The sequence below is a fragment of the Monodelphis domestica genome, chromosome 3 (assembly GCF_027887165.1).
Source record: "Monodelphis domestica isolate mMonDom1 chromosome 3, mMonDom1.pri, whole genome shotgun sequence".
NCBI lineage: Eukaryota > Metazoa > Chordata > Mammalia > Didelphimorphia > Didelphidae > Monodelphis > Monodelphis domestica.
Genome location: NC_077229.1, coordinates 159001894 through 159026754, shown reverse-complemented (window position 1 = coordinate 159026754; position 24861 = coordinate 159001894). Strand labels below are relative to the sequence as shown.

General features: G+C 36.6%; 1 protein-coding gene across 1 annotated transcript in view; it reads left to right on the top strand.

Moving 5' to 3' along the window:
* The first annotated feature begins 508 nt into the window (after positions 1 to 508).
* The window catches only part of TRHR (thyrotropin releasing hormone receptor), a 40526-nt gene continuing 16173 nt past the window's right edge, over positions 509 to 24861 (top strand). The window contains exons 1-2 of the mRNA XM_001369617.3: positions 509 to 1083; positions 1666 to 2545. Coding sequence (XP_001369654.1) covers positions 1757 to 2545 — 789 coding nt within the window. The 5' untranslated portion in view covers positions 509 to 1083; positions 1666 to 1756. The remainder of the gene's footprint in view (positions 1084 to 1665; positions 2546 to 24861) is intronic.

The following is a 24861-nucleotide window of genomic DNA, read 5'->3' as shown; positions in this document are numbered from 1 at the left end:
AGGAAGGTTGCACTTTCGGAAAGAAGAGAGCATCTCAGAATCTTCCCTTAGAACAGCAGTGTACCAGAAGACTGTGTTGAAACCAACTTCTATTAAAATCCTCTCTGACCTAGGAACCTGGGCAATAGGAAGATAACAATAGAGTAACTGGGCTGGTGCCAGGACACAAGTAAAGAAGAAGAAATGGGTGGAATGGTTAGAATAATTCATTAAAAGAGATTAGCAGTCCAAGGTCAAAAAGTTTTAAAAGTTAAACTCAGACCATTGCTATGCTCAAAATTACGCCTTTTACAAAGCACTTTTTCCTCGAATTTTTCACAGACTTTAGAAGACTTAAATGGAAATGCTTCAGAATCAACTTCATCTTCCTTTTCCCCCTCCAGAAGTCGGGAGGGGAGATGAGCCAATTTCTCTCTTTCATGAGGGAAATAATCTACAGGTTTCTAAAGCAGAGAGTGAGAAATTGATTTCAGCTCAGACCCCAGAGACATTTTCAAGACTCGGAAGCTGGGGATGTCACTTTAACTCTAGACTGACGAGGGATAGTTAGTTCCCTTCTCACTGCAAGTGGCATTAAGCGCCAGGTGACCGACTCTAAGCCAGAATGTCCCTCCAAAGAGAAAGGAGCACACTAGCTTCGGGTTGGCTTAGCTTGGAAATGGGAATTTCTGCAGCGCTGCTTAGATTCCCCAGCAGTTGCTGAGAGCCCTGCTTTCTGCCCTGTCTCTCCTGTGTTTTCTTCCCCCCCCCCCCCCCCCAAAGTCCTCTTGGGTGAGGCAGGAAGAAAAGGAATTCTCCAAAGAAAAGATTTTGAATTGGTGAATATTGGGTGGAAGATTATGTGCATGTGTGTGGGTGCTCTCATTAAAGGGACGGTCTGTCATTTGACAGCTTTCCTGAGGCTGTATGGTCTGTCATCCCTTAGAAAGGGCTGGGAAGGTGGAGAGGGTGGAGGGAACTGCAGTTCTGAGGACTGAGCAGCTGCCAAGTGAGCTCCTCCTGAAATAAGTACAGACAAGATTCTCTGCAGGACTGGAAACTTGGACCTGTTACCTTTTCATCTACCCAGAAAACCAGGACAAGGTAAGGGAAGAAGCCCAGACATTTCTGTCTGGGTACACGGGAACAGAAAAGCATTAAGGCAGAATTGTTGTTGGTTCTGTTGGTTCTAATATTTGCTATTTTATTACATGGGGACCTTATCCCCTTAGAGGGACAAGGGAAAGAAGAAATGAATTGTTAAAATTACTGATGATTGTTGTTTTTGTTTTTCATCCTTATGCCTTTCCTTCTCACTTTATGTTTCTCCTCAGCATCTAAGTTGGACTGTTTAAATTCTCAATTCCTTGCATTTAGTTTCCTGCTTCAGCATTAGTCAGAATAAAGAGCTCTCCTTTTCTCTTTCTCCTCTCCCATTCAGTTTTCCTCAAGCTCGAGAAGGGAGGGAGGGAAAGGGTTTATTCTGATAAATTATTCCAGTCTGCTATCATATTTACTGAGAAAATGTCCCCCTGCTAAGCATACCCTAGAATAGGGAAACAGAGCTCAAATGAGAAATAAAAGTTGCATGGAAGGGATTATAATTTGACTGTAAAAAAAATGGTAAAATGTGAGTGAGAGTCTCCTACATTTATCCACTGGTACCCACTTCCTACTTTTTTATAGGGAAGGCAGTGACACTGAATGAAAGTGAAGACCCGGGAAGATAAGATGTGCTGAAAATCAGAGGCTTGGGAGAAGCTTCAAGCTGCCAAAGATGGAAAATAAGACAGGAGGTGAACTGAACCAGACACAACTTCAGGCCCGAGCATTGGTAGCCCTAGAATACCAAGTGGTCACTATCCTCTTAGTTCTCATCATCTGTGGGCTAGGCATCATAGGCAACATCATGGTGGTCCTGGTGGTAATGAGAACCAAACACATGAGGACCCCAACTAACTGTTATTTGGTGAGCCTAGCTGTGGCTGACCTAATGGTGCTGGTGGCTGCAGGTCTCCCCAACATCACTGACAGTATCTATGGCTCCTGGGTCTATGGCTATGTAGGATGTCTCTGTATTACCTATCTCCAATACTTAGGCATTAATGCTTCTTCTTGCTCCATCACAGCATTTACAATTGAGAGGTACATAGCCATCTGCCACCCCATCAAGGCCCAGTTTCTCTGTACCTTTTCGAGAGCCAAAAAGATCATTATCTTTGTGTGGGCTTTCACCTCCATTTACTGTATGCTTTGGTTTTTCTTGCTTGACCTCAATATGGTCACTTACAAAGATGCTACTGTAGTGTCCTGTGGCTACAAGGTATCTAGGAGTTACTACTCCCCCATTTATCTGATGGACTTTGGCATATTCTATGTAGTACCAATGATACTGGCCACTGTCCTCTATGGACTCATAGCTAGGATACTGTTCTTGAATCCCATTCCTTCAGATCCTAAAGACAGCTCTAAGGCATGGAGGAATGACCTAGCCTATCAAAAGAAGAATGTGAACTCTAAAACAGCCAGCAGATGTTTTAATAGCACCATTTCTTCCCGGAAGCAGGTAAGAAATCCAATTAAATGAGTAAGCAATATGGGGTGGAATACAATAGTAAGTTGGGACTTTCTTTTAAGTGTTCAGCAGATGAAAAACAGAACATGCCCTGTTTTCTGTGTTTCCCATGTTTGGCTAATACTAACATTATTAAGTACAATTTCAAAGTAACTAAAAAACCTAAAAACTGATATGACCAAGTTTTGGTTGAATATGTAAGGTTTTATAAGTTGCACTACAAATAAGGTTCAAAGGAATATTAAAATCTACTTCTAAATTTTGTATCCCTCTCTGAGAAATGTTGTTAAGTCTGGCACACACAGGCCAGCTTCAAGAAGCTTCAAGAAACATCCACCTGAGGATGTTAAAACTATGTTTCTGTTGCTTGTCAAGAAATTGACAAGACAATATGGAGAAAGGATGAGGACAAAGGTGAGAATTTTTGTTTTAATTTTTCTTGCCATTCTACCATAAATTAAAACTCTGACCCACAACCTCTACTGGGGTCCTAGAGTTATTATTCTAAACTATAGCAAAGAGACAGAGAAAAAATAAGCCAATAGATTACCTTCTTCTTCCCAGAAGAATGGAAATTTATCAAGAACAATATTTAATAAGAGATGAGCAACAAGTCCATCTAACACAAATAGTGATTGAAATTTAAAGATTACATTTTTCTCTTCCAAAGTTGATTCTTAAATTTACTGTCAAATGCACTAGAAACATATGTGGTCACAGCTGCATGGCAAAACTACAGGGTAGCCATGTGTAATCATAATTGTCCAGTTAACAAATGTTCATCAAGACATAGAGATGAATAGCTACCAGATTATGTTTAAGATGCATATATGTTTACATTTAACTACTTTCTTTGTTTCCATAAATTCATTCTTTTGTATGTGTAAAAGAAGAAGAAACATTCAGTCCCTTTGGGTTCTCTGCTGAAGAGATATTTAGTCAACACCAAATTTTGTCTTTGAAAAGCAAACACACTGGAGTGCTGCTGCTTTCACAAGGATGCTAAATATCATCATTATATTTGGATGATGAGGGCAGTTCTTACTATGTGCAGTCAAAAACCAGTGAACTTTTTCACATATGATTTTTTAATGGTTGGGAGTCATCATAAATACAAAGAAATATGATCAATATGATCAGCTATAGGATACTCCTTTCTGATCATTTCAGATCTGTGAAAGAGACCCTGGAAACAGTGGATAGCTGATAAATATTTCTTGAATGGGATGGGATGAAATGGAATGGAATAAAGGAAGCAGGATGTTAGTAGAAGGAGCAATAGCTGCAGTTAAAGGCTCTGGCTTCCAATCATGTCTCTGACATTGTGTGACCTTACACAAATCAATAAAAATCTCCCTAGTTTTCAGTTTCCTCATCTGTTGGCCTAGATTGCCTCTGAATCTCCTTCCAACTTTATATCTATGGTCCTATGAATACAATGGGATGGAAAATAGTATTAACTTTTTCATTAATGCTTTTCAATACAAAGTTCCAGCAACCACCAATGTATTTGGCAGAGATATCAAAGCCCTAACGTGATTTCAGAGAATGTAGAGAATAGGTTTGTTGACTACTGACAAATCTATAATTAATTGGCATAATGAAATAGTAAAACAGGGGTATTGTGAAGGGAGAAGGTGACGTGCGGAATATCAGTAACCTGAGTTCAAATTCCATGTTGGATACTGTGTGATTCAGAACAAATTACTGAATGTCTTTGTGCTTCAGACATCTCTCTAGGATCTATCTACTATCACATCAGGTAAAGAGGCATGTTTTAAGCAGCTACTACATGCTAGGCACTCAGTTTGCTTTGGTGAAGTGATTTTCCCTAGTACAGATTAAATCAAATATGTATATCACAGATAAGCAAAAAAATACTAGTTAGGAAGTTAATTTAATTAATTATACACCTGTTTAAAATTCTATTATCAATTCTCAGCACAATAGTCTGAATGCCTTTGATGATTAGCATATGCTTGGCACATGATAGATGCTTAATGTTTGTTGATTGAATGAAAGTTCCTATCCTCTACCTCAGTATTAGTTTCTATTAATACACAAATCATGTTTTAGATTCCATGAGTATGTTACTTTTTTATACTCACATATTTTAAAACACATATAGAGATCCATTCCCTATCAGGCCCCCCATATCAAAATATGTATGCAAGATACAGAACTTTATCTAAGGTAAAATCCATTCATTCATTCACTTATTCAACAAAAAAGTCTTTGAACCCTTAACAGTCAGTGTGGCATTAAATCTTTTGACTAGTCCAACCTCAGACTGCTACTGCACCAAGGACCTTCATTTAAATCTTTTCCTTTCCCTTTACCAGGCAAGTGCAATTTACATTTTAATAAACAGCTTGTCTGAGTCAGTTCTTTATTTATAATAAAACCAATTTCATACAACTTAAAAGACTACACAAAAAGAATTGGGATAATAATTTTTCCTAGAAAATATGAAAGGTAATTAGAACTTTTTTATTAATTTCTATCTAATGGAGGGACTACAAAGTCAGATCTGAAGGATCAGGGTAGTAGAAAAAAATAGACTAAAAATAAAGACCAAAGGTTTGAATCCTGCTACTGATGACTTTGGTCACACTTATCACCTCTCTGAGTCTCATTTTCCATACCTGTAAAACAGGGATAATACTTATAGTATCTCTTTCATAGGGTTGTTTTGAGGAAAGTGTTTTGTACAATCTATTGTGCTAAGTGTAAACTGTACTAATATTCACTTCCAATGGAGTCCTTTCTGATGCCTCTTAAGGGTTGTAGAATTGACCCTGAGTTCTCAAAAGCTGTAACATCAGGGACCATTGCAGGCAGGTACCAGCAATCTAGAAAGACTTTGAAGTCTGTTGTGTACCTCATCTTCAGACCTGTTGAGGTTTGTTCAATAAGATTTACCCACATGGACTGCAGAGAGCTCTTTGGAGGCCTAGAAATTCTCAAAGAACATATGTATAATCTATGTTATTGGAAGTGAAGTCAATAGTTGTGAAATAATGAAAGATTATGACTCTACACAATAAAGAAAAGTGGAGTCAAAGATCCTTTTGCTAACAAGAACAGATTCAATAACATTTAAAGGTCAGACATAAGCACTCAATTAATTGAAGCAAATCAATTTAAAAAATGGTCAAACTGCTCCTCAAATCAACTGTTTTTTTTCCTCCTCTTTTCTATTTGTCTAGAGTTTATGTAGATCTCAGCAGAAATCAGGATAATTTCCAAATCTTTTCTTGCTGGTAAATTTTTTTAACTCTGTATGCCAAGGGTCAAAACAGCCACAAGTTCAAACATCATTCAAATGATTGGTGTTATGCAAACAAAATATCAATGGTCAATTAAGTTCTATACTGATCTGACTAGATATCTTGATATTGTAAGCATAGCCATGGTAGAATATACCTTAGTAAAACATTTTGTTACAGGCAAATTCTGACGCAGTGAAAAAAGCTTGAATTTAGAATCAGAGGGCATAGGCTCAAATCCTTCCTCTGCTACGTACTATGTGACAATAGGAAGATCACAGAGTGACCAGTAGTCCAGAGTTACCGTCCAACTCAAAAATCTGTACTCTAATAGAAATTTTTTAAATTATTCTGCCTTGTGCTAAGTACAAAGAGAAGCAAGTAAGATATTTTGCACAGCAAACTTATGCTTCTGTCTTCTGCCAATATGCATTAAAATGTTCCTTTGCTTTTCTTGAAAAGAATAGTATAAGGACAATGTGACATTATCCAAATGTAGAGAAATAAAGAAAAATTATTTTATTCCAAGCCAACCTTCTCACCTCCTTGGCTTATTCACCCTCCCTCCCACCTTCACTGGCATCACCACAACTGTGTCCTTTTCACACTCTCAATTGCATATCATTTAATTACTACTAAAGTGTTACTGATTATTCTCTAAGGTGTGCTGCTGCCTCCTAGGAGTATTTGTATTTAAAATTCAAACTCTTTAAAAAGAAAAAGTAAAACTATAATAGCATCCTGAAAAACAGGCCTTCTGAAATCTGAGAGAAGAGACATACAATACTCCCTCAAGGGCATAGCAGGTAGGTAGCCATCAATTCTGTGTACTCCTTTACCTGACCCTTACTTACATAATTGTTAACTGCAGCATGAATGGTGAGTAAATGGCCATTCACAAGGTTAAATAAATTCATTAATATGCACTAGATGCACTAAATATTTGACCCTGGAAGGAATAGGGAGTCACTGGAGCTTACTGAGGAGGAGAGTGACCTGATCAGGCCTCTGCTTTATGAAGATCACTCTAACAGCTGAGTAGAGGATGGAATGGGATAGGGAGAGACTTGAGGCAAGGAGAAAACCAGAAGGCTGTAGAAATAGTCCAGGCATGAAGTAATTAGGATATATGTACATGGAGAGAACTTAGCAACAGATTAGCTGCTTACTGATAGTGTGAAAGAAGAGTCTAGAAAGGCACCAAAGTTGTGAACTTAAGTAATAAGGAAGATGATGTCTTCAGTAGTAATAGATAAAATCCAGAAATGGGGATGGTTTATAGGGAAAGATAATGAGTTCTGTTTTAGACATATTGAGTTTGAGGTATCTACAGTAGGTTATCTGCTTCAAGATATCCAAAAGACGGTTAGTGAAGTAAGAGTACGGTTCAGGAGAGAAGTTAGGGCTGAATTTATAGATCTAGGAATCATCTGCATAGAAATTTGGACCTCATGAGACCACCAAATGAGAGAGTAAAAGAGAAGAAAGTCAGAGATAGTTAAGTTTAGTTGGCAAAACTTGAATCATGAACCAACAAAGACTAAGAAGGAACAATCGGAAGGTAGGAGGAGAGTGAAGAAAGAACAGTGTTATAAAAACTTAGAAAGAAGAGAGTGTTCAGGAGAAGATGGTGATTAACAGAACCAAGGTGATAAGGAGGGTTTCAAGAATGATGTGGGTAGAGAAAAGGTTATTAGGCAATTAAAAGATCACTGATGATTTCCGAGAGAGAGCAGCTTCACTCAAATGATGAGGCCAAAAGTCAAATGGCAGAGGGCTTAGAACTGAGTAAAAGGGAAGTGGAGACATCAATTGTAGATAATATTCTCAAGAAATTTAGCCAAGAAGAAGATGAAAGATGTAGAAAATAGCTAAAAGGGATGGTAAAATCAAACACGAGTTTTATAAGGAAGAGACATAAGCGTGTCTACAGGCAGAAGGAAAAGAGCCAGTAGACAGGGAGAGATTGAAGAGTAGAGGGAAAGTAGAGATAATAGAAGGGACAATATGTTTGTGGATGGTAAGAAATGGGTTCAAAGATACATGCAAAGAGGAGTCTCCTCTTTATAAGAGGAGTAAACGGATAGTTAGGGAAGGGAAGATAGAAGGGAAGATGGTGTTATTCTAGCCTCAATATTTTTTGATAAGTTTGAGGCAAGTCATCAGCTGAGAGAACTGGAGAAGGGGGTATTGTGGAAGGTTTAAGTAAGGGTGAAAAGACTTGCAATAGGAAAAGCTATATGTCTAAGTGGATAGAGTTAGGCCTGGAGATGGGAGGTTTTGGGTTTAAATCTGGCCTCAGACACTTTCTAGATGTATGACCCTAGGCAAGTCACATAACCCCAGTTGCCTAGCCCTTACTGCTCTTCTGCCTTGGAAGTCTGCTTTGTATCAATTCAAAGACAGAAGATAAAGGCTAAAAAAAGTAGGGGTGGAAAGGCTTCCAATAGCCACTATGGTAAGTGGTAGAGCAAATCAATTGGGAAAGTATAAAAAGATTGCCTTTCTATAGTGAGCTCCCTTTTGAGATTTGAGCTCCCATATGACATGATTGTCTGGCAGCAGGCACTTAATAAGTGATTATTAAATCAAACCAAATTGTTACATTCTATTTATAACGAAGTAAAAAGAACAAAAGATCTACATTCTAAAGTAGACTCTGATACATAAAGTATGAGCTATGGGATGTCACAGGAAAGAGAGATAAATTTTTAGCCATGGCTGGGTTATTCATGAAAAACTTAGTGGAAGACATGGCTTTAGGTCTGGGACATGGCATTTGATCTGTAAACCAGAATAATAATAATCACCAACACTGAGAGGAATCCCAAGGTAATATATAGAATCCAAGGAAGTTAAAGGATTAGGTCCAGCACAAAAGAAAATCTAGAGAATTCAGGCAAAATATAGCATAGAAGCATGAATATTTATGTGCTTAATCCATCTCCCCTAATAGAATATCAACTCATTAAGAGAAGATACCAATTTATTTTTATCTTTGTGTCCCTAACATTGGAATGCTTAGCACATAGCAATCGATTGTTTATTGACAAATATAGATTTCTCTTGCCCCAAACCCATAATAAATATTGCTAAAAGTAAATAATATAGAATAAAAAGAGATGGTAAGGGAATAGCTTGATGAATTCGTCATTTGCTTTAGAAGAACTATATCCTCTGACCTGAAAGAATTAGCAGATATGATTACTAACACACTTTCAGTGATATTTAAACAATCATGGAAAAGCAGGTGAGATACAACAGGACTAGAAGATACATGTTCTTATTTTGCAATACATGAATGAATTAATGGGTGGATAATAGAGAATAAAATCTATAAATTACAGACCAGTGAGTTGATTTCCATTCCTGGAAAAACTTTAGAATTAATAATAAAAAATATGCAAAGTGAACATTTAAAAAGAAATGAAGCAATCACAATGTGCCAATGTGATCTAATCAAAATTAGGTCATCCCAAACTAATATAATTTCCTTTTTTAAATGAGTTACTGAACTAGTGATCAGGAGAAAATGATAAATATAATTAAAATAACATTTTAGCAAAGTGGTTAAAAAGGCCTTTTGTGTTATTGTTGTGGAAAATACAGAGGCATGTTTGCTAGACAATAGTGCAATTTAATGGATTCAGCATTGGTTGAAAAGCCAGACACTGAGTCGTCTTTAATGTTGACCTGAAAGTAGAGGGAGTGTGTAGAGAGAGTAGAGTGTGAGAGGGAGTGTTCTCTATGGATATTTTTTACTTTTTGCTATTATTTCTGTAATATGTGCCATTTATGTTACCTTTTTTTAAAAAAAAACAGTACCTTAGATAAAGGCATTAATGGTATATTTATTGAGTTTACATGTATACACAAAACTGGGAGAGACAGCTAAGTCAGAAGGAGATTCCAAAAACATCTTGACAAACTAGGAAACAGCAATGAATTGAAGATGAAAGTTAATATGTATAAGTGTAAAGTTTTTCATCTGGGTGCAAGAAATCAATTTTGTGTGTATAATATGTGGGAGCTATGATTAGACAGTTGTTATGAAATATATCTGGGGGTTTTAGTGGACTGTTAACTCAGACAATGAGTCAGCAATGTGAAATGGTAGCTCTTGGGTTGTATTAAGAGAAGCATATCTTTCAGGAACAAGAAAATAACCTCTCTCTATATGCTGCTCTGTTGAGATGACCTCTGTAGTGTTATGTTCAGATCTAGGTAACAGAAACATCATCAAAAACCAGAGAACATTTAGAAGAGAGTAACCATGAAGTAAACCTGACTTTGTGCCTTATAAAGATCACAGATTTAGAGCTGGTAGGAACCTTAGAGTCTAATGAGTCCTACTTCCTCACTTTATAGTTGGACAAATGGAGACCGATGGTGATTGTAACACCCCCAAGATCCCACAGTACAGCCAGGCTTTGAGCCTAGGTCCTCTGAATCCAAACCCAGCACCTTTGCCAACTGGACTATACTTCCTCATAAAAAAATAATAAGTCCTATGCTTAAGGTCCCTTAGAGGACTGAGAATGAGCATGGGAAAAAAGGTTAGAGATGGGAAGATGGGAAATGATAGCTGTTTTCAAATATCTAAAGTACTATTATGAGGTAAAGATGTGTTCTTTTCTCAGGAATGGGAGCAATGGATGGATGCTACAAAGAGGTACATTTAGACTTGATTGCAAGAAAAACTCCTTAATAATTCCATTATTGTTGAATCCTTTCAGTTGTCTCTGACTTTTCATGACCCCATTTGAGGTTTTCTTGGCAATACTCAATTTGTTGTCTGCCATTTCCTTCTCCAACTCATTTTACAGCTAAGGAAACTGAGGTGTCTTGCCCAAAGTCAGATTTGAACTCAAGAAGATGTCTTCATCATTCTAGACCCAGCATTCTATCCATGCCACCCAGCTTTAAAGGCTAGATAGTTGCCTACCATGTATGTTGTGGAAGGGCTTCAGGTATAGACTAAACTGGAGGGCCTCCAATGTCCTTCTCTCCTCTGAGATTCTGTGATTCAAAGCTTCAGCAGTAGTTGACATTGCAATGGTCCTTTATGGTCTGGAGAGCTTTTTGTATACTATGTCTGACTTAATGCTTACAATATCCTGTTATATATGAGATAGTAGAAATATCTTTATTCCCAGTTTTCAGCATAGATTTGCTTGAATTTTACCTGAATGTAGCCTATGATCAGTGTTATTTTTCACTACAGGCTTATATTTTCTATTCCTTTCAAAGAGAGACCATTTTTAGGGATGTAGACTCTACTTGTTGGTAACCTATAATCCCTATGTCGATATGCCACATTCACCACCTACACATTTGTCCCTGCTGTCCAGAGAGACACATTACAATTCAAATCAACAGTTAACTGGACAATTCTATATTTTACTTTCACTATGAAGCACACACTGAGACAAAATTGCTGATTTGGCCTAATTTATTATATCTCTTCTGACAGAACTTGGGTTGGTATACTGGAACTTGTGGGATCAGGTCTGAATTTCTTTCTCTGTTAAGCTCGTTTTTCTTCTCATGCATTTCTGACTTAAAATGTACCGGCAAGCACACAGTGATCTTCAGATTTAAAGGAAGGCAGTTTGGTCACTGAGGACCTGGCTGCCTATTTGCTCTGTTTCATTTTCCTTGTTAATATGGCACCTTTCCACAGCAGTCAGTAAATAAAGTAGCACACTGTGCACAGTGAATACTCTCTGATTCACATGCTGGACATGGAAAGGCTTGTGCATACATTCCATAAATCGACTAGATGGAAATGTTCTGCAAGTATGAGCCTTTCCCCTCTTTTATTGAAGAATAAACAATCTGTGTTCATCTAATTTTAGCTAGTCATAAACCATAATTTCAACCCTAGAAAAATGCTTTTCGGGGCAGCTGGTTGGTTCAGTGGATTGAGAGCCAGACCTAGAGATGGGAAGTCCTGGGTTCAAATCTGACCTCAGACACTTCTTAGCTATGTGACCCTGGGCAAGTCACTTAACCTTTCCATTGCCTAACCCTTACCACTCTTCTGCCTTGGAACCAACACCTAGTATTGATTCCAAGACAGAAGGTAAGGGTTGATTAAAACAATGCGTTTTCCCCCTAAATGCCCATGAGAAAATGAAATCTTTACTACAGATTTGCCAATTTGACCAAAGTAAAGTTTTTAAAATGACTGTGCAAGTTCCTAGAAGATAGGTTGCAGAGTAGACATATCACTTTAAAAGATTAATATCCTTGGCCAGTGGTTTAGAAGACAGAAGAAATATGGTCACTCTCTTTGGATATCTGAATAATTATCCTGGGAAAAAGGAATTAGATTTGTTTCCCTTGTCCACAAAGAGTGAAACCGGGACCAACAGGTACAGATATAGAGGCAAATTTTGGTTCATTATAAAGAAAAAAGTACCTAATAATAGCTAGGTTTTATAAAAGTGGATTTGGTACTTCATGATTCCCCCTCAATGAAAATCTTCAAATGAAGGCTGAATAACTACTTGTGGACAATCCCAATCTTTACCTAAAGTATGAATCCTATGTGTTCTTCTACAGGGATGAGATTTTAAGCTTCTAAACTTTTATGGCTCTCACATGTCTCATACATAATAATATTAATATTAATAATCATATAAATAATAATCAATAATAAAATAAATATAAAAGGTCCAAACAAGGAGTTCATAACTTGGGGTCCACAAGTTATTTGAAGGTAGATTTTTAGGTAGTCCATGAACTTGGATGAGAAAAACTACATCTTTGTTTCTATTAATCTCTAACTAAATTAACTAAAATTTAACATTCCCTTTGATTATGAATGTAAATTTCAAAACATTATTTGGAGAAGAGGTCTTTCAACTATACTTTTAGAGGGTTTCATGATCCTCCCCAAAAAGGTTTTCTCCCTACAACTAAAAATCCTATGCCCAAGGTTGTAACTATGGTGTTCTCATCAGGGTTTTTTTCATGGAAGTGCTAACATTCAAGTGGTAAGAATCTTCTCATACAATACCCTTGTTCCTTAGTTCCTCTTCTTGGACCTTGCCATAGAAGACCCTACACACAAATTATTGTTGAATAAACGCTGCTCATCTCTCACTTAACCCAGACCCTGTACCCCCTGGTCTCTTATCAGGCCCATCTCCCAAGGTTTTCTTTTCCCTATCAGTAGCACCTCCTGCCATCTCTGCATGGGAGTTAAGGATCATCAGATGGGACATGGGAATTCAGCAACTAAAGAAATCAATCAGTCACTTGATAGTCATGTATTGACTGCTTGTTTTGTGTCTAGTACCACAATAAGAAGTAGGCTTATGGGAAAGGAACTTGGTGGATTATCCTCCTAAATATTATTCAGGAATGATATATCTCTAGATTGTTAGGTAAAACTAAAGCTCAACCAACAATTTCTGGATAGATTTGACACCATTGTGTTTTCTCTCTGATCATCATGTTTATTTCTGTCCCTACAAATCCTTGAACTCCACCCCTTGATCCATTAACTCTGATAGGTGAGATTTTTTGCCTCATCTTGCCAGGATCCAGGATCTACTTCTCTGTCTCCTCATTATGTTGCCTCTCTAATTATACCCATCCTTTCCTACCACACCTTTATGTGTTGTTTACTCTCATTAGAATGTGAACTCCTTTAGAGCAGAAATTGTGTTGTTTACTCATGCTTAAATCTCCAGAGTTTAACAAAATGCTTCACAAATAAGAAGTGCTTAATAAATGCTTGTTGAATACCTGCCTTCAAGTGCTATTTTTGGAAGTGCTACACTGGTTAAGCAAAAATCAGTTAGATTGCTTCTCAAAATAATTCTTAGCAATGGAAAGACAGTCTCTGAGGAAAGTGCCATGTTTTTATCTACAGATCCCTTCTTAAAGTGAAAACTGTACAACTTGGGACCAGAGAAGAATGGTTTTGATGTATTGTCACAGGAAAGTGGTTTCTGTAAAGGATAAAAAAAATTCATAATCAAAAGTCCTGACTTCAAAATCAATATGAAATTGATTTCTCAATAATATATCCCTTGGTAAAAAAAAAAAATCAATCCAGTCAATTTCCTCCTTTATATTTAGAAATGCTTCCAGTGGGAGGGATCACTTAATTGTCTGAATTCCTACCTACCTGTTTTCTAGCTGATGAAGTTTCTTTCCCACAAAGTTATTTTGACTTGCCACTGTGACATTATCTTTGTGGTCCTAATAGATTAAAAGTAATGAAAAACAAAACACTCCTTGAAATGATTGTCTGAACTGTAATCAAAACAGTCTATCTTTCCCAGGATTCTTCACTTTCTCTATGTAAGAAATAGATGATACCATAAGATATAAGCACATAGCCCTTAATAGATGGAGGTCAACAGGGCAAGTATGCTGAATACTTTTCTATTTGTTCTAAAATATATCTCTGTCATTCCTTCCAAAGAAGTTGGAGAACAGTAACAGCAAGAGTTATTGTCTCCCTACATAAGTTTTCTATATAACCGTCTTGATACAAAATTCTTTTTTTTTCTTTTTAGACTGCATGGTTGTTTATTGCAGAAGGTACTTCTTCCCCAACTAAAGTTATGAAAAATTGGGTGTACTTCTAAATTCCAGAAATGTATAAAATAAAATTGTATTATAGTTGTCAAGCAGGTAGATTCTGTGTTGCTTCTGTCTTCTACCATTTTCCAACTATATAACAGAATCATAAGGCAGTGTGAGGAACATTATTCCCATTTCTCAAAGAAGGGAAAGGGGATGGGGTAGAGATTGGATATAATTTCATCTCAGTGGGCTTACTTTCCTTATCTGTAAAACTGGGAATACTGATGATTTTCAGTTTAAATGTCTCAATGAATTTTCAAATCTTTTTGTTGTTGTTGTTGTAGAGAACAATGATAATTGATGTAAAAATCATGAGCTCATACATGATTAGACATAAAACAGAAACTTCTGGGCTGGAGGAGTTAATTTTTCTTATGATTTTAGTGCATATTAGGAAAAGAGACATATATAAAGGGTATGTTCATTTTGCAACAGAATGTTTGTCTGTAAGGCTACCTTATCCCTTGAATTTTTAAGACATGCTAAGTAGGGAGCAGCTAAGTGTCATAGGGTTTTGAGAGCCAGGTCAATAGATGGGAGGTCCTGGGTTCAAATTTGACCTCCGAAACTTCCTAGATGGGTTACCCTGGGCAAGTCACTTAACCTCCATTGCCTAAACCTTATTACTCTTCTGCCTTGGAACGAATAGAGTATTTTGACTCTAAAATGGAAAATTAGGATTGTTGTTTTTTCCTTAAAAAGAGATGCTAACTAAATGCATTGTAATTGGGTCTCTATTATTTATGTAAGATTGTTTTTAGCTCTATAGGTCTAGCCCTACAATACTGACAGATAAGGTCAATGTCTCTAGAGTCTTTTACCCATTTAATAATCACAAAGAATCACTTGAATAACATGATCCCGATTATTAAGATGAGGGAAGGAATGTCATTTCGTGGCACCTAAGAAAATGAAGTACACTTTTAGGAAAAGCACTTATTTATAATGTTGTATTAAAGAAGCAACTCGAAATGGAAGTAATTTTTTGGAAATGAAAGGAACTTTCCGAAATAGTTTCAAGAAATAAATAGAATTCATTGAATTATACACTGAATTTCTCCTGAGAAGTCATCACTGTCTATAATTATGATGCTAAAGGGAAACTTAATATACAAAAATCTTTCACACAGAATTCTCAACTTTCCTGGGATTTCTTTGAGATTTTCAGGATACCAGCTGCCCAGTAGTCTATTTTTGTGCTTTATTTGAGCTCATTAGCACATAGCACTTATTGGTCAAAGCTAGTAACACATTAAATATGATCTAGCTCAGGGTTTTCCGGACAGTGACATCTAGTTGATATCAGATAGAGATGAAAGGTATGTATAACCTTGAGTAGTATTTCATTTCTGAGGCAGTTATAATGAGATTTTCTAGATTTTGAGACATGAGGTCAAAGTGGTTTAGCTTCAATAGCTTGGAGAGAATGCTGGACTTGGAAGTGAGATTTGGTTTGAAATCACTATTCTACTGGTGGATGTGGGAGGAGAGGTATATGAATCTTGAGCTCAATTCCCTCATTCTGAAATGGAAGCAATCCATAAATTAATCAATAAGCATTTATTAAGTGCTTACTTTAAGTCACACACTATAGGCACTGGGAATATATAAGTACAACAGATGAAACAAACCCTATTAATAATGAGTTTTTATTCTAATGGAGGAGACATGCCCCTATAAAAATATGTACAGCTCATATAAAAAGGTAAAAATACCAATATTTTCATTATTCTACCTCATATGACTATTGTATATTTGGTAAACCATAAAGTATTATATAAATATAGACTATCATTAATCGGCTCAAATGTTAGAGAAAGAAAAAAGATGACAAGATTTGGGCTTCTTACAACCCAATTCTATTTTCTAGCTGTGTGATCTCAATATTTATGGGACTCAATTATCTATAAAAAGAATATTGTACTGGATAATTTCTAAGGACCCTTCCAAGCTCTAAATCATTTGAAACAAGTACATCCACTAAGTACTCTTCCTCAATGACCTCCTGGCAGCTATTAAGCCTTAAAACTGCACAAAGACTTTTGGGACAAAGAATATAAATTGATCATTGAAATCTTAGAATGTGCATCTGGTTGGAACCTTAAGAACCACCTAGTCCAACTCAAAATAGTAGAAGAAATGAAACCCAAAAAAGGTTAAGTGACTTCCCCAAAGTTATCCATCATTTTAGTGTTTTACAACCAGGGCAGCCTGGAAGGATGGGGATTGGTGCCTTCTAAAAAACATTCTGAAAATGTCTTTATAATAATAGCCACAGAAGAAGCTTCCATCTCCAAGAATAGAAAAGACCAAGAATTTCCTGAATTTCAGGGAGAATGTTTATTAGAGTGAATGGCCCAGAATCACAAGCACAAAAGAAAAAAAAACCCATGGAGCAAAGGAAGGATGCTGGCAGGAAATTTTGTTTAGCCACATTTTAAGTGATGTCCTAGCAATATACTTTGAAGAGACTCAGAAAATACTCCAGACTAAACCCATCACAATGCAGAGAAAGCTGTAGCAAATATCAGAAAAGAAATCAGAATGCCTTTTATTTTTTAACTGAGATATAATTTGAATCCTATTTCTCTCAGCTGAGGGTTTTTTTTTTCCTTTTCCTCTTCTCAGTGTTTTTTTTTAATATTCACCTGCTATGAGCAAAAAAGAATCTGAGCAAGAGGAGGGGGTCTAAGCTTTTATCATGTGTAATTTTAGGCCTCTGTAGTCAATATTTGAGTCTGCAAGTCACTCTTGTTGTTGGTCTTTTTGGAAAGTTATAATTTGATCTAACTATAGGGTCTACCTGGCATACCACCATATTTTTCTCTTTTCAGCAGAGGTATACCTGAAGACAAGAGGCTCCTTGCAATCAGAACAGAGGGTCCTGTTCTGAATAGGGAAGTCTCCTTGAGGTTTCATAGTCATCAATTCCCTAAAAGAAATCAAATTGTTGCCTTGATTCCTTTTCCACATGCATGATCTTTTCCCAGTTAGACATTTTAATGTAGACTTTCTGATGCATCCAACAAATGTTTCTGAATTTTAAGACAATCATAGTTCTTTTTCCTTAAGGATATCACCTATAGTTCCCATTCCTTCTCCCTTAACCATAGATTAGAAAACTTTGGGAAAATACTGCAGAAATCCAGGAAAAAGAGCTTGACAAATCTTGGTAGAACAATAGTCTGCCTTGCACACCTTAGGAGATTAAGATTTACTAACCATTATCCTTATAAAAAGTACATGCAGAAAATAGTCATATTTTATTATCCCTATTTTACAAGTGAACAAAGTTAGAGCCATAAAATAAAGTAATGTACACAGAATCACACAGCAAGTATTAAACACAAACCTCTCTGCTTCCAAAAATTTCCAAAATGATTATCTTTCTACTATATCATGATGTCTCCCAGGAAATTCACAAGTCCCATTTCCCTTCAAAGGGAAGGGAAAGGGAGAGAACAGAGAGAACAAACATTAAAAGTGCTTACCAGTGCCAGTTATTATATTAGGTGCTTTACACATATTTCACTTGATCCTGACAACAACCCTGGGAGATAGCTGCTATAATTGTCACCTTTTTTACAGTTGAGGAAACTTAAGCAATGCAAAGGTTAAGTGAGTGCACTTGCCCACGGCAACACAACCAATAAGTGTCTAAGGCTGGATTTGAACTTGGATTTTCCTGACTCTACACTCAGCATTCTATCCATTATGGCATCTACCTTCCTCCAAAGTTGAGAGTATTTTTTAAAAATGTTAACACTTTAAACCAGTAATGGTGAACATTTTAGAGACTGAGTGTCCAAACTGCAGCCCTCTTACCTTACCCCAGACAGATGGTGGGGGCGGAGGGGAGGAGGGAGGGGAAGGAAGCTCTCCCATTGGGCTGCTGGGCTGAGAAGTGGGTGATGTGAGAAATGTCCTCAGGCTTGCATGGAGAGGGGAAAGGAATCTTTATGTCCCAAAACAACTCATTCTACTTTTGGATAGTGTGCATGCAGGTGTGTGTGTGTGTGTGTGTGTGTGTGTGTGTGTGTTTTCCTTATAGGCCTTCCATTTGGAATCTTTGATAAATATTTTTCATGGAAACTTTTAATGCAGTCAAGTGCTGGAACACACTGTACGCTACTGTGCAGGCTAGCCATACCAAATATGAAGCATTTTGATATCTTGCTTGACTGATGGAGAAGAGAACTTTTGCATTAGTCTCAGTGGCTTCCTTTCAAGACAGCCATAAGCAATCTATGATGAAAGGCATAACAGCTTCAAAAATCCCTTCACCATCAATCATAACTAAAATCATATTCATTTTCATTCATTTGAATGAATTTGGGTTATATCCTGACCTTTTCCAAGGTCTTATACTTCATTTCATTTAAGAATTGCACAGTGTCCTAGATGATTTCCTTTCCTGATTCAGAATTCTCTGCATAGATTATGGTTTTTCAATGTCTACTCAGACATCTGAGAATTAGTGATTCCTTCACCTACAATGGCCATGACAAACAAAAACAAAATAGACTCCGGGGAAGCTCCTCTCAAAGACCCCAGTTTATGGGAGATATTTGGCTAAGCTCAGAGTTATTGCATTATTCCAAGTTCAGTTTACTTTTCAAATTGCTCACTTAAGCTGCCAAAAATCAAAAGAGGTCATTGATCACTTCACTAGACTCTCTATTGAGATTTAAATATTTCTTGTGATTGAATTGATATTTACAGCAGAAGTCTATGGACTTAGCCCAAAGACAGAGCATTTGGATAAGAAACCATTAAAGTATTAAGGAAAATTATCTGGACTCTTTTAAAAAGAAATGACCAAGCCAATTTTTTTACCAGCAGCAAGTGGTCTCTTTAAAATGATACAATGCATCAAAGGAGAGGGAAGGAAACTGAGTAGTAAGCTAATGTAAAGTGCACCAAATTAGAGCCGGATTCTGCAAACATAGTCTCAAATTGGGAGCAAATGGTCCTTTCTATTTCAAACTACCAGGAAACAGTGTTCTCTGTCAGGACAAGAGCAATCTCTAGTCCCCTTAGTATTCAGTTCAACTCAATTCAACATGCACCTATATCCCAGGGTAACATTGTTAGGATCAAATGAGAAATTTGTGTGCTAGGTGCCAAGGATAGGATAAGTTAGAATAGGAGCTGGACCCATGATAACATCTTTATAAGCAACTTCCTGGTGAGGAAAAATCTCCCCACAAAAGGTCAGCATTTTCTCTCCAGTTTATAGTCTTAGAGTATAGCCTAGAGTACTGAAGAAGTGAAATGAATCAATCTGGGTAAAAAAAGATAGTAGATCAGAAGTAGGACTGAAGCCAAGGTCTTCTTTACTTGGGGACTACCTCTGTATTCACTCTTAACAAAATGGTCCTTGGAGCTCTGAGAATGCAAAGGAAAAAAATTATTTACTACCTTCAAGAATTTTATATTTTGCTAGGAAAGCACAATGTTAACTGTCTATGACTTTAGACCTAACAATCTCACTAACATGAAAACATCAATACTTTTAAGTGTTTGCAATATCCTCTGGGTAAGTTTTCCTTCTACCAGCCTCTCTGGGGTTTATCAGATGGTCCATAAATCCATTCTGTTATCCTCCTCTATCCCTACTAAGGGTCTAACATTGTTACTATCCCAAAGTAAGCACTAAATAAATATATGCTATTAATTTATCAGGCCACACACTGAATCTATTTTGATTCTGATGCAGTGTTTGAGGAGTTTTTAGTAATTTTCCAAAGACTAATAAAAATAAACTTACTAAAGACTATTTATTGCTATTGGTAAATTGGACTTAGGTGGAACATTGCCTTACTTCAACACTTTCAAGGATTCGTTATATCTCTGAATGGGCTGTTCTCGCCACTGACATTGATAATGCCCTCTGTAGGACTGAGTGGATGGTCTCTAAAAGTCACTATAGTTAAAAAATTATATTAACCATATGTAGTTAATGATACACTGGATGACTCTGTGCCTAGAGATGGGAAGACCTGAATTCATATCTGGCTTCTGGCACTCATTAGCTGATTGACCCTGACAAATTATCTAACCTCTCTTGTTCCCTTTATTGTAAAATGGGAATAATGCTGTTATTACATATTATATATTGAATATATTATTATAATCTCACAGGGTTTTTGTAAGGATCATATGAGATAATGTTTGTAAAAAGCACTTATCACAATGCCTTGCACTTAAATGTAAAAATTATTATTCATAATTCACTTTCCACAACTATGCTTCAGTGGACTAGCTGGAAATCTGGATTCATTAGGTTGGTCCCTACAAGCTAGTTTCCCTTTGTTCAATGACTGTTTATTGAAGTGCACTCCCATTCCCATGTAGCCATTTTACTATATGAATTTCCTTAGGAAGAGTACTATACTTTTTGCCTTTTGTTTGTACCTTCAATATCTTAATATATTGGTTCACTATCTTGTTGACATTTCCATGTTAATATGAGAACCAGGCAAAGAAGAGATGGATTAAAGAAAGTCCATAAACTTACCAGAATAAGTATTCTAAGTGTCTGCCCTTTTGATAATAGGTCAATAGTGCAATTTTGGGACATGAAGGATAATACTTCAGATTTTTATTATTATTAAAGAAGCTAGCAAAAAGACCCAGTAGGTAATCGGTGAGTACATTAAGGAAAAAGGAATATTTTGATGAATTAATGAATTAACTGAATCTGTACCTATGTTTTATTAGTATTATTTTCTAATCGGGGTAAATTATGAATACCTACATCTAGACCCAAGTATTACTTCCCCATTATAGATTCAAAGATGCCCAACTTGAAAAGTATACAGCTATGTTTGGAAGGAAGAAGGAGCTTAAATTACTACCTCAAAATTCAATGGGGTGAAGGTGTTTCCTTGACATTTCTGATTGATGTTTTACATTCTAGTATGAGCCCATCCTTAGTTACTTGTGATAGTGTATCAAAAAATTGAATATGGAGTGTGCAGAGAGCAAACTTAGCACTGTGATCAGAGTCATGAAGCTGGCAAATGTATTGTGGACATATAACAGTATTATCATAATTACTATGAAGGTACCCACACCTTCCCCCATTCACCCTGGACATGAGAGTTGAGTAGGGACAATAGGGAGATTACAAAAAACCAATCCTAAGACTCCCTTTCTTATTTGAACATTTATATGGAAGTAGATTTGCCCAGATCAGAGCATCATCTTCCATCATGAGGAGTGATACCAATGTTAATGGACAAGTAAACTTTTCCAATGCACTGGGTGAGCCCTCCAGAACTGATGCCACAAGGCCAACAATGGTTAGTGCTAGCAGAATGGAGCTTGAGGCTATTTAGCCTGCTACTGCTTTAGGCTCCAAAGGAGGACTAGAACAATGGAGATGACCAGATGACTTTAAGGCTAATGTCTCAAATCTACAGGATGCAATCTGGGGGTAGCCTTTAGTTTTTGATGTTGATATGAGACCAAGTACTAAACAGTTCACTGAAATAGAATACTCACATACTCTTCTATCAATTAAAGACCTGCAATAATTAAGGAACTATGAATTAATTAGATTAATTGAATTTTGGAAATATGAATTAATTAAATTGATTTTAAAGAATAGTATTTTAGGTACTGTGCTGTGTTGGAGATACAGATAAATTCGATGACATTTAAGTATCTATACAAATTATTACATTTACAATTAATTAAATTGATTTTAAAGAATAGCAATTTATGTGCTGTGTTGGAGATACGAATACAAATTATTCAATCAGATTTAAATATCTATTATATAATATATGTATAAAATATACATGCAAGGTAACTAATGGAGGGAAACAAGCAGCTCTAAGTATCAGGAAACATTAAGCATACCTCTGAAAGAAATGGCTAACATCTTGTGCAAAGGCAGAGTTTGGAGATGGAGGATCATGTCTGAGGAATAGTAAGAAGATAAGAGTTGTGGAGGCTGTTATATAAGACCAAAGGACACACTTGAATGAAGTTGTAAAGAGCTTTAAATGACAAACAGAGGAGCTTAGTATTACAAGTTTGACCCAAGTGTATCTCACAGAATAGAGCTCAGATATGGGGCCAAAAGATACCTTATGATTCCATTATGCTCTCAAGGTCATTAGAGATGAGACATTACCTGTCCCCAAAATGAGGTTTGGGGGATGAGAAATGGTAAGAGCAAATGAGTAACTTCTAAATGAAATTAGGGACCCTGATGGAATTTAGACTAAAGGAAATTATAGAGGCAGAAATCAGACTAGTTTTAGAAGTTCACAACATTTTAGGGAAGAGTTGAAGGAGTCTTGGTGAAGGTCAGGCTGAGAAGGAGTTGATATGAAAAGAATCAGAGAAGGGTTTACAGCTGTCCAGAAGGCCAGAAAAAAATGAACAAGCAAAGAAGATGGAGGGCAGAAAGTCAAGAAAAAAAAGAGAGAATATGGTAAGGAAAAGGAAAAAAAGAAAATAAACCAAAAGAAATGAAAGCAAGGAAGAGATGATGGAAAATGACAGTGTGGGGAAAGATGTGGCCCTCCAATGAATGAGGAAAAACTTTCACCCAGATGGAAGTTTTGTTTCAAACCGTGGAATTCACTCTGAAGAGGTAGAGATAGATGGTCATTATGTTACAATTCCCTCTCTTTTCCCATTGGTAAAATATGCCTAAGAGACCACAGTTGGGCTCTGGCTTGAAAGAATGAGTTTTTTTTTTTTTATGATTGAGTGAAAAAGCATTAAGTGCTTATCATGTGCCATGTACTGTGCTAAGGACTAGAAATGCAATTACAAGTAAGCAAGACAATCCCTGTCCTCAAGGAACTTACATTCTAATATACAATATAATATGCAAAAAGAACTAAAAAGAGGAATGACATGGCATGGGTTAGAAATTACTGAAAGTGATCTAATTTCACAAAAGATGACAAGAAAGGTCACCTTGGAAAGTCTAGAGTGGTCGCATCAAAGGTCTCCAATGGAAGAGAGAGTACGAAGAATGAGGAGACTTGCCAAAAGGCAAGCAGAATGACCAGGCTATACAAGAAGGTCCATTGATAGAACTAATCATAGTCTGTTGTGATGTTAATCATTCCCTGGGTGCTCAGAGTTAGAGTGGTTTCCGAATGAAATATGGATTAAAAAAAGAATATGGCTAGAGAGTCATATTATAGTCAGTGTGATAAAATTGGTACAAAGTAGGAGTATAATTGGGCTGATGCCACAAACTTTCCAATGAAATTATTAAGTACAGTAAAAGAAAACACTTCCAGGCTAATTCCAGACCATGTTGCCTCCTCTCTAGCCATTATTTCCACTAGAAATTTGAATTCTGCCCCTGGCTCTAATAGGTAAGTTTTGATCTACTCTTGCCCAGATACAAGCCTACTCCTCACTTGCTGATCATGTCCAAACCACACTGCTTTGGGTATACATTTTCTCCCCTTCCACCCCTGCTTCCTTGCTCCCCTCTATATGACCTAAGTGCATTAGAATGTTAGCTTCTGAAACCAGAAGTGATTCTACTTTCTTATATTGTATCCCTAGGCTCAGAATCCAATACATAGTAAGCATTTCATAAATGTTTTATCTATCTATATAAATATTCCTGAACATTTTGTCATTTTCAATCATCTTTCTACAATGAGAGTCATAGCTGTTTGACCTGGGAAAGACATTAATGATCATTTAAGCCAAACCACTTATTTTAAAGATGATGAGATTAAAGCCCAGAGAAGACAAGTTCTTAAATTATATTTAGTTCCTATCAGTGGCAGAGGTGGGTGGGCCTAGGCTCCAGGATTCTAGAATGACAAGGCATTATTCTTTCCATAAAGTCTCCATTATGCTCTTTCACAGTAAGCCTATGCCCTGGACTATGAACCTTATTGTATCAACTGTTGCTAACCCCAAGGTCATTCACCAAATTACTCTTGCTTTATAGAGAACATTCATGGTGATTTTCCAGTAGCTTTGAAATTTCAAATGAACTGATGATTTCAATGTAGATTCTCAATAGAATATCAGAGTTGACAGAATCCTAAATTATGATCCAAGGGAAAAGAGTCATCAACCAAAACTATGAATTGTTTTTCAGACAACTAAGTCAATCTTTAATAATCAGTTGCTATGTGAATCACAGCCCATTCAATTAGAACCCCCATTAGAATACTTTTTTTAATTGGACTGTAGCTAAACAACCAGATGCTTCTGTTGGATTTTTTATTTAGCATTTCCAATAATTCTTTGTTCCAAATCACAGATTGAATACACACTTGGCATAAACTTTGTTATGAGAATCTAGTTTTCCATGCGTTGTATTCCTTACTCCCACTATATTCCCCACTTAAAGCTAAGCTAAGTGAGAAACTCCAAAGTAAGTCATCTATGGCAGTGTGGTAAGGATAACAGTATTAGCTTCAGGATCAG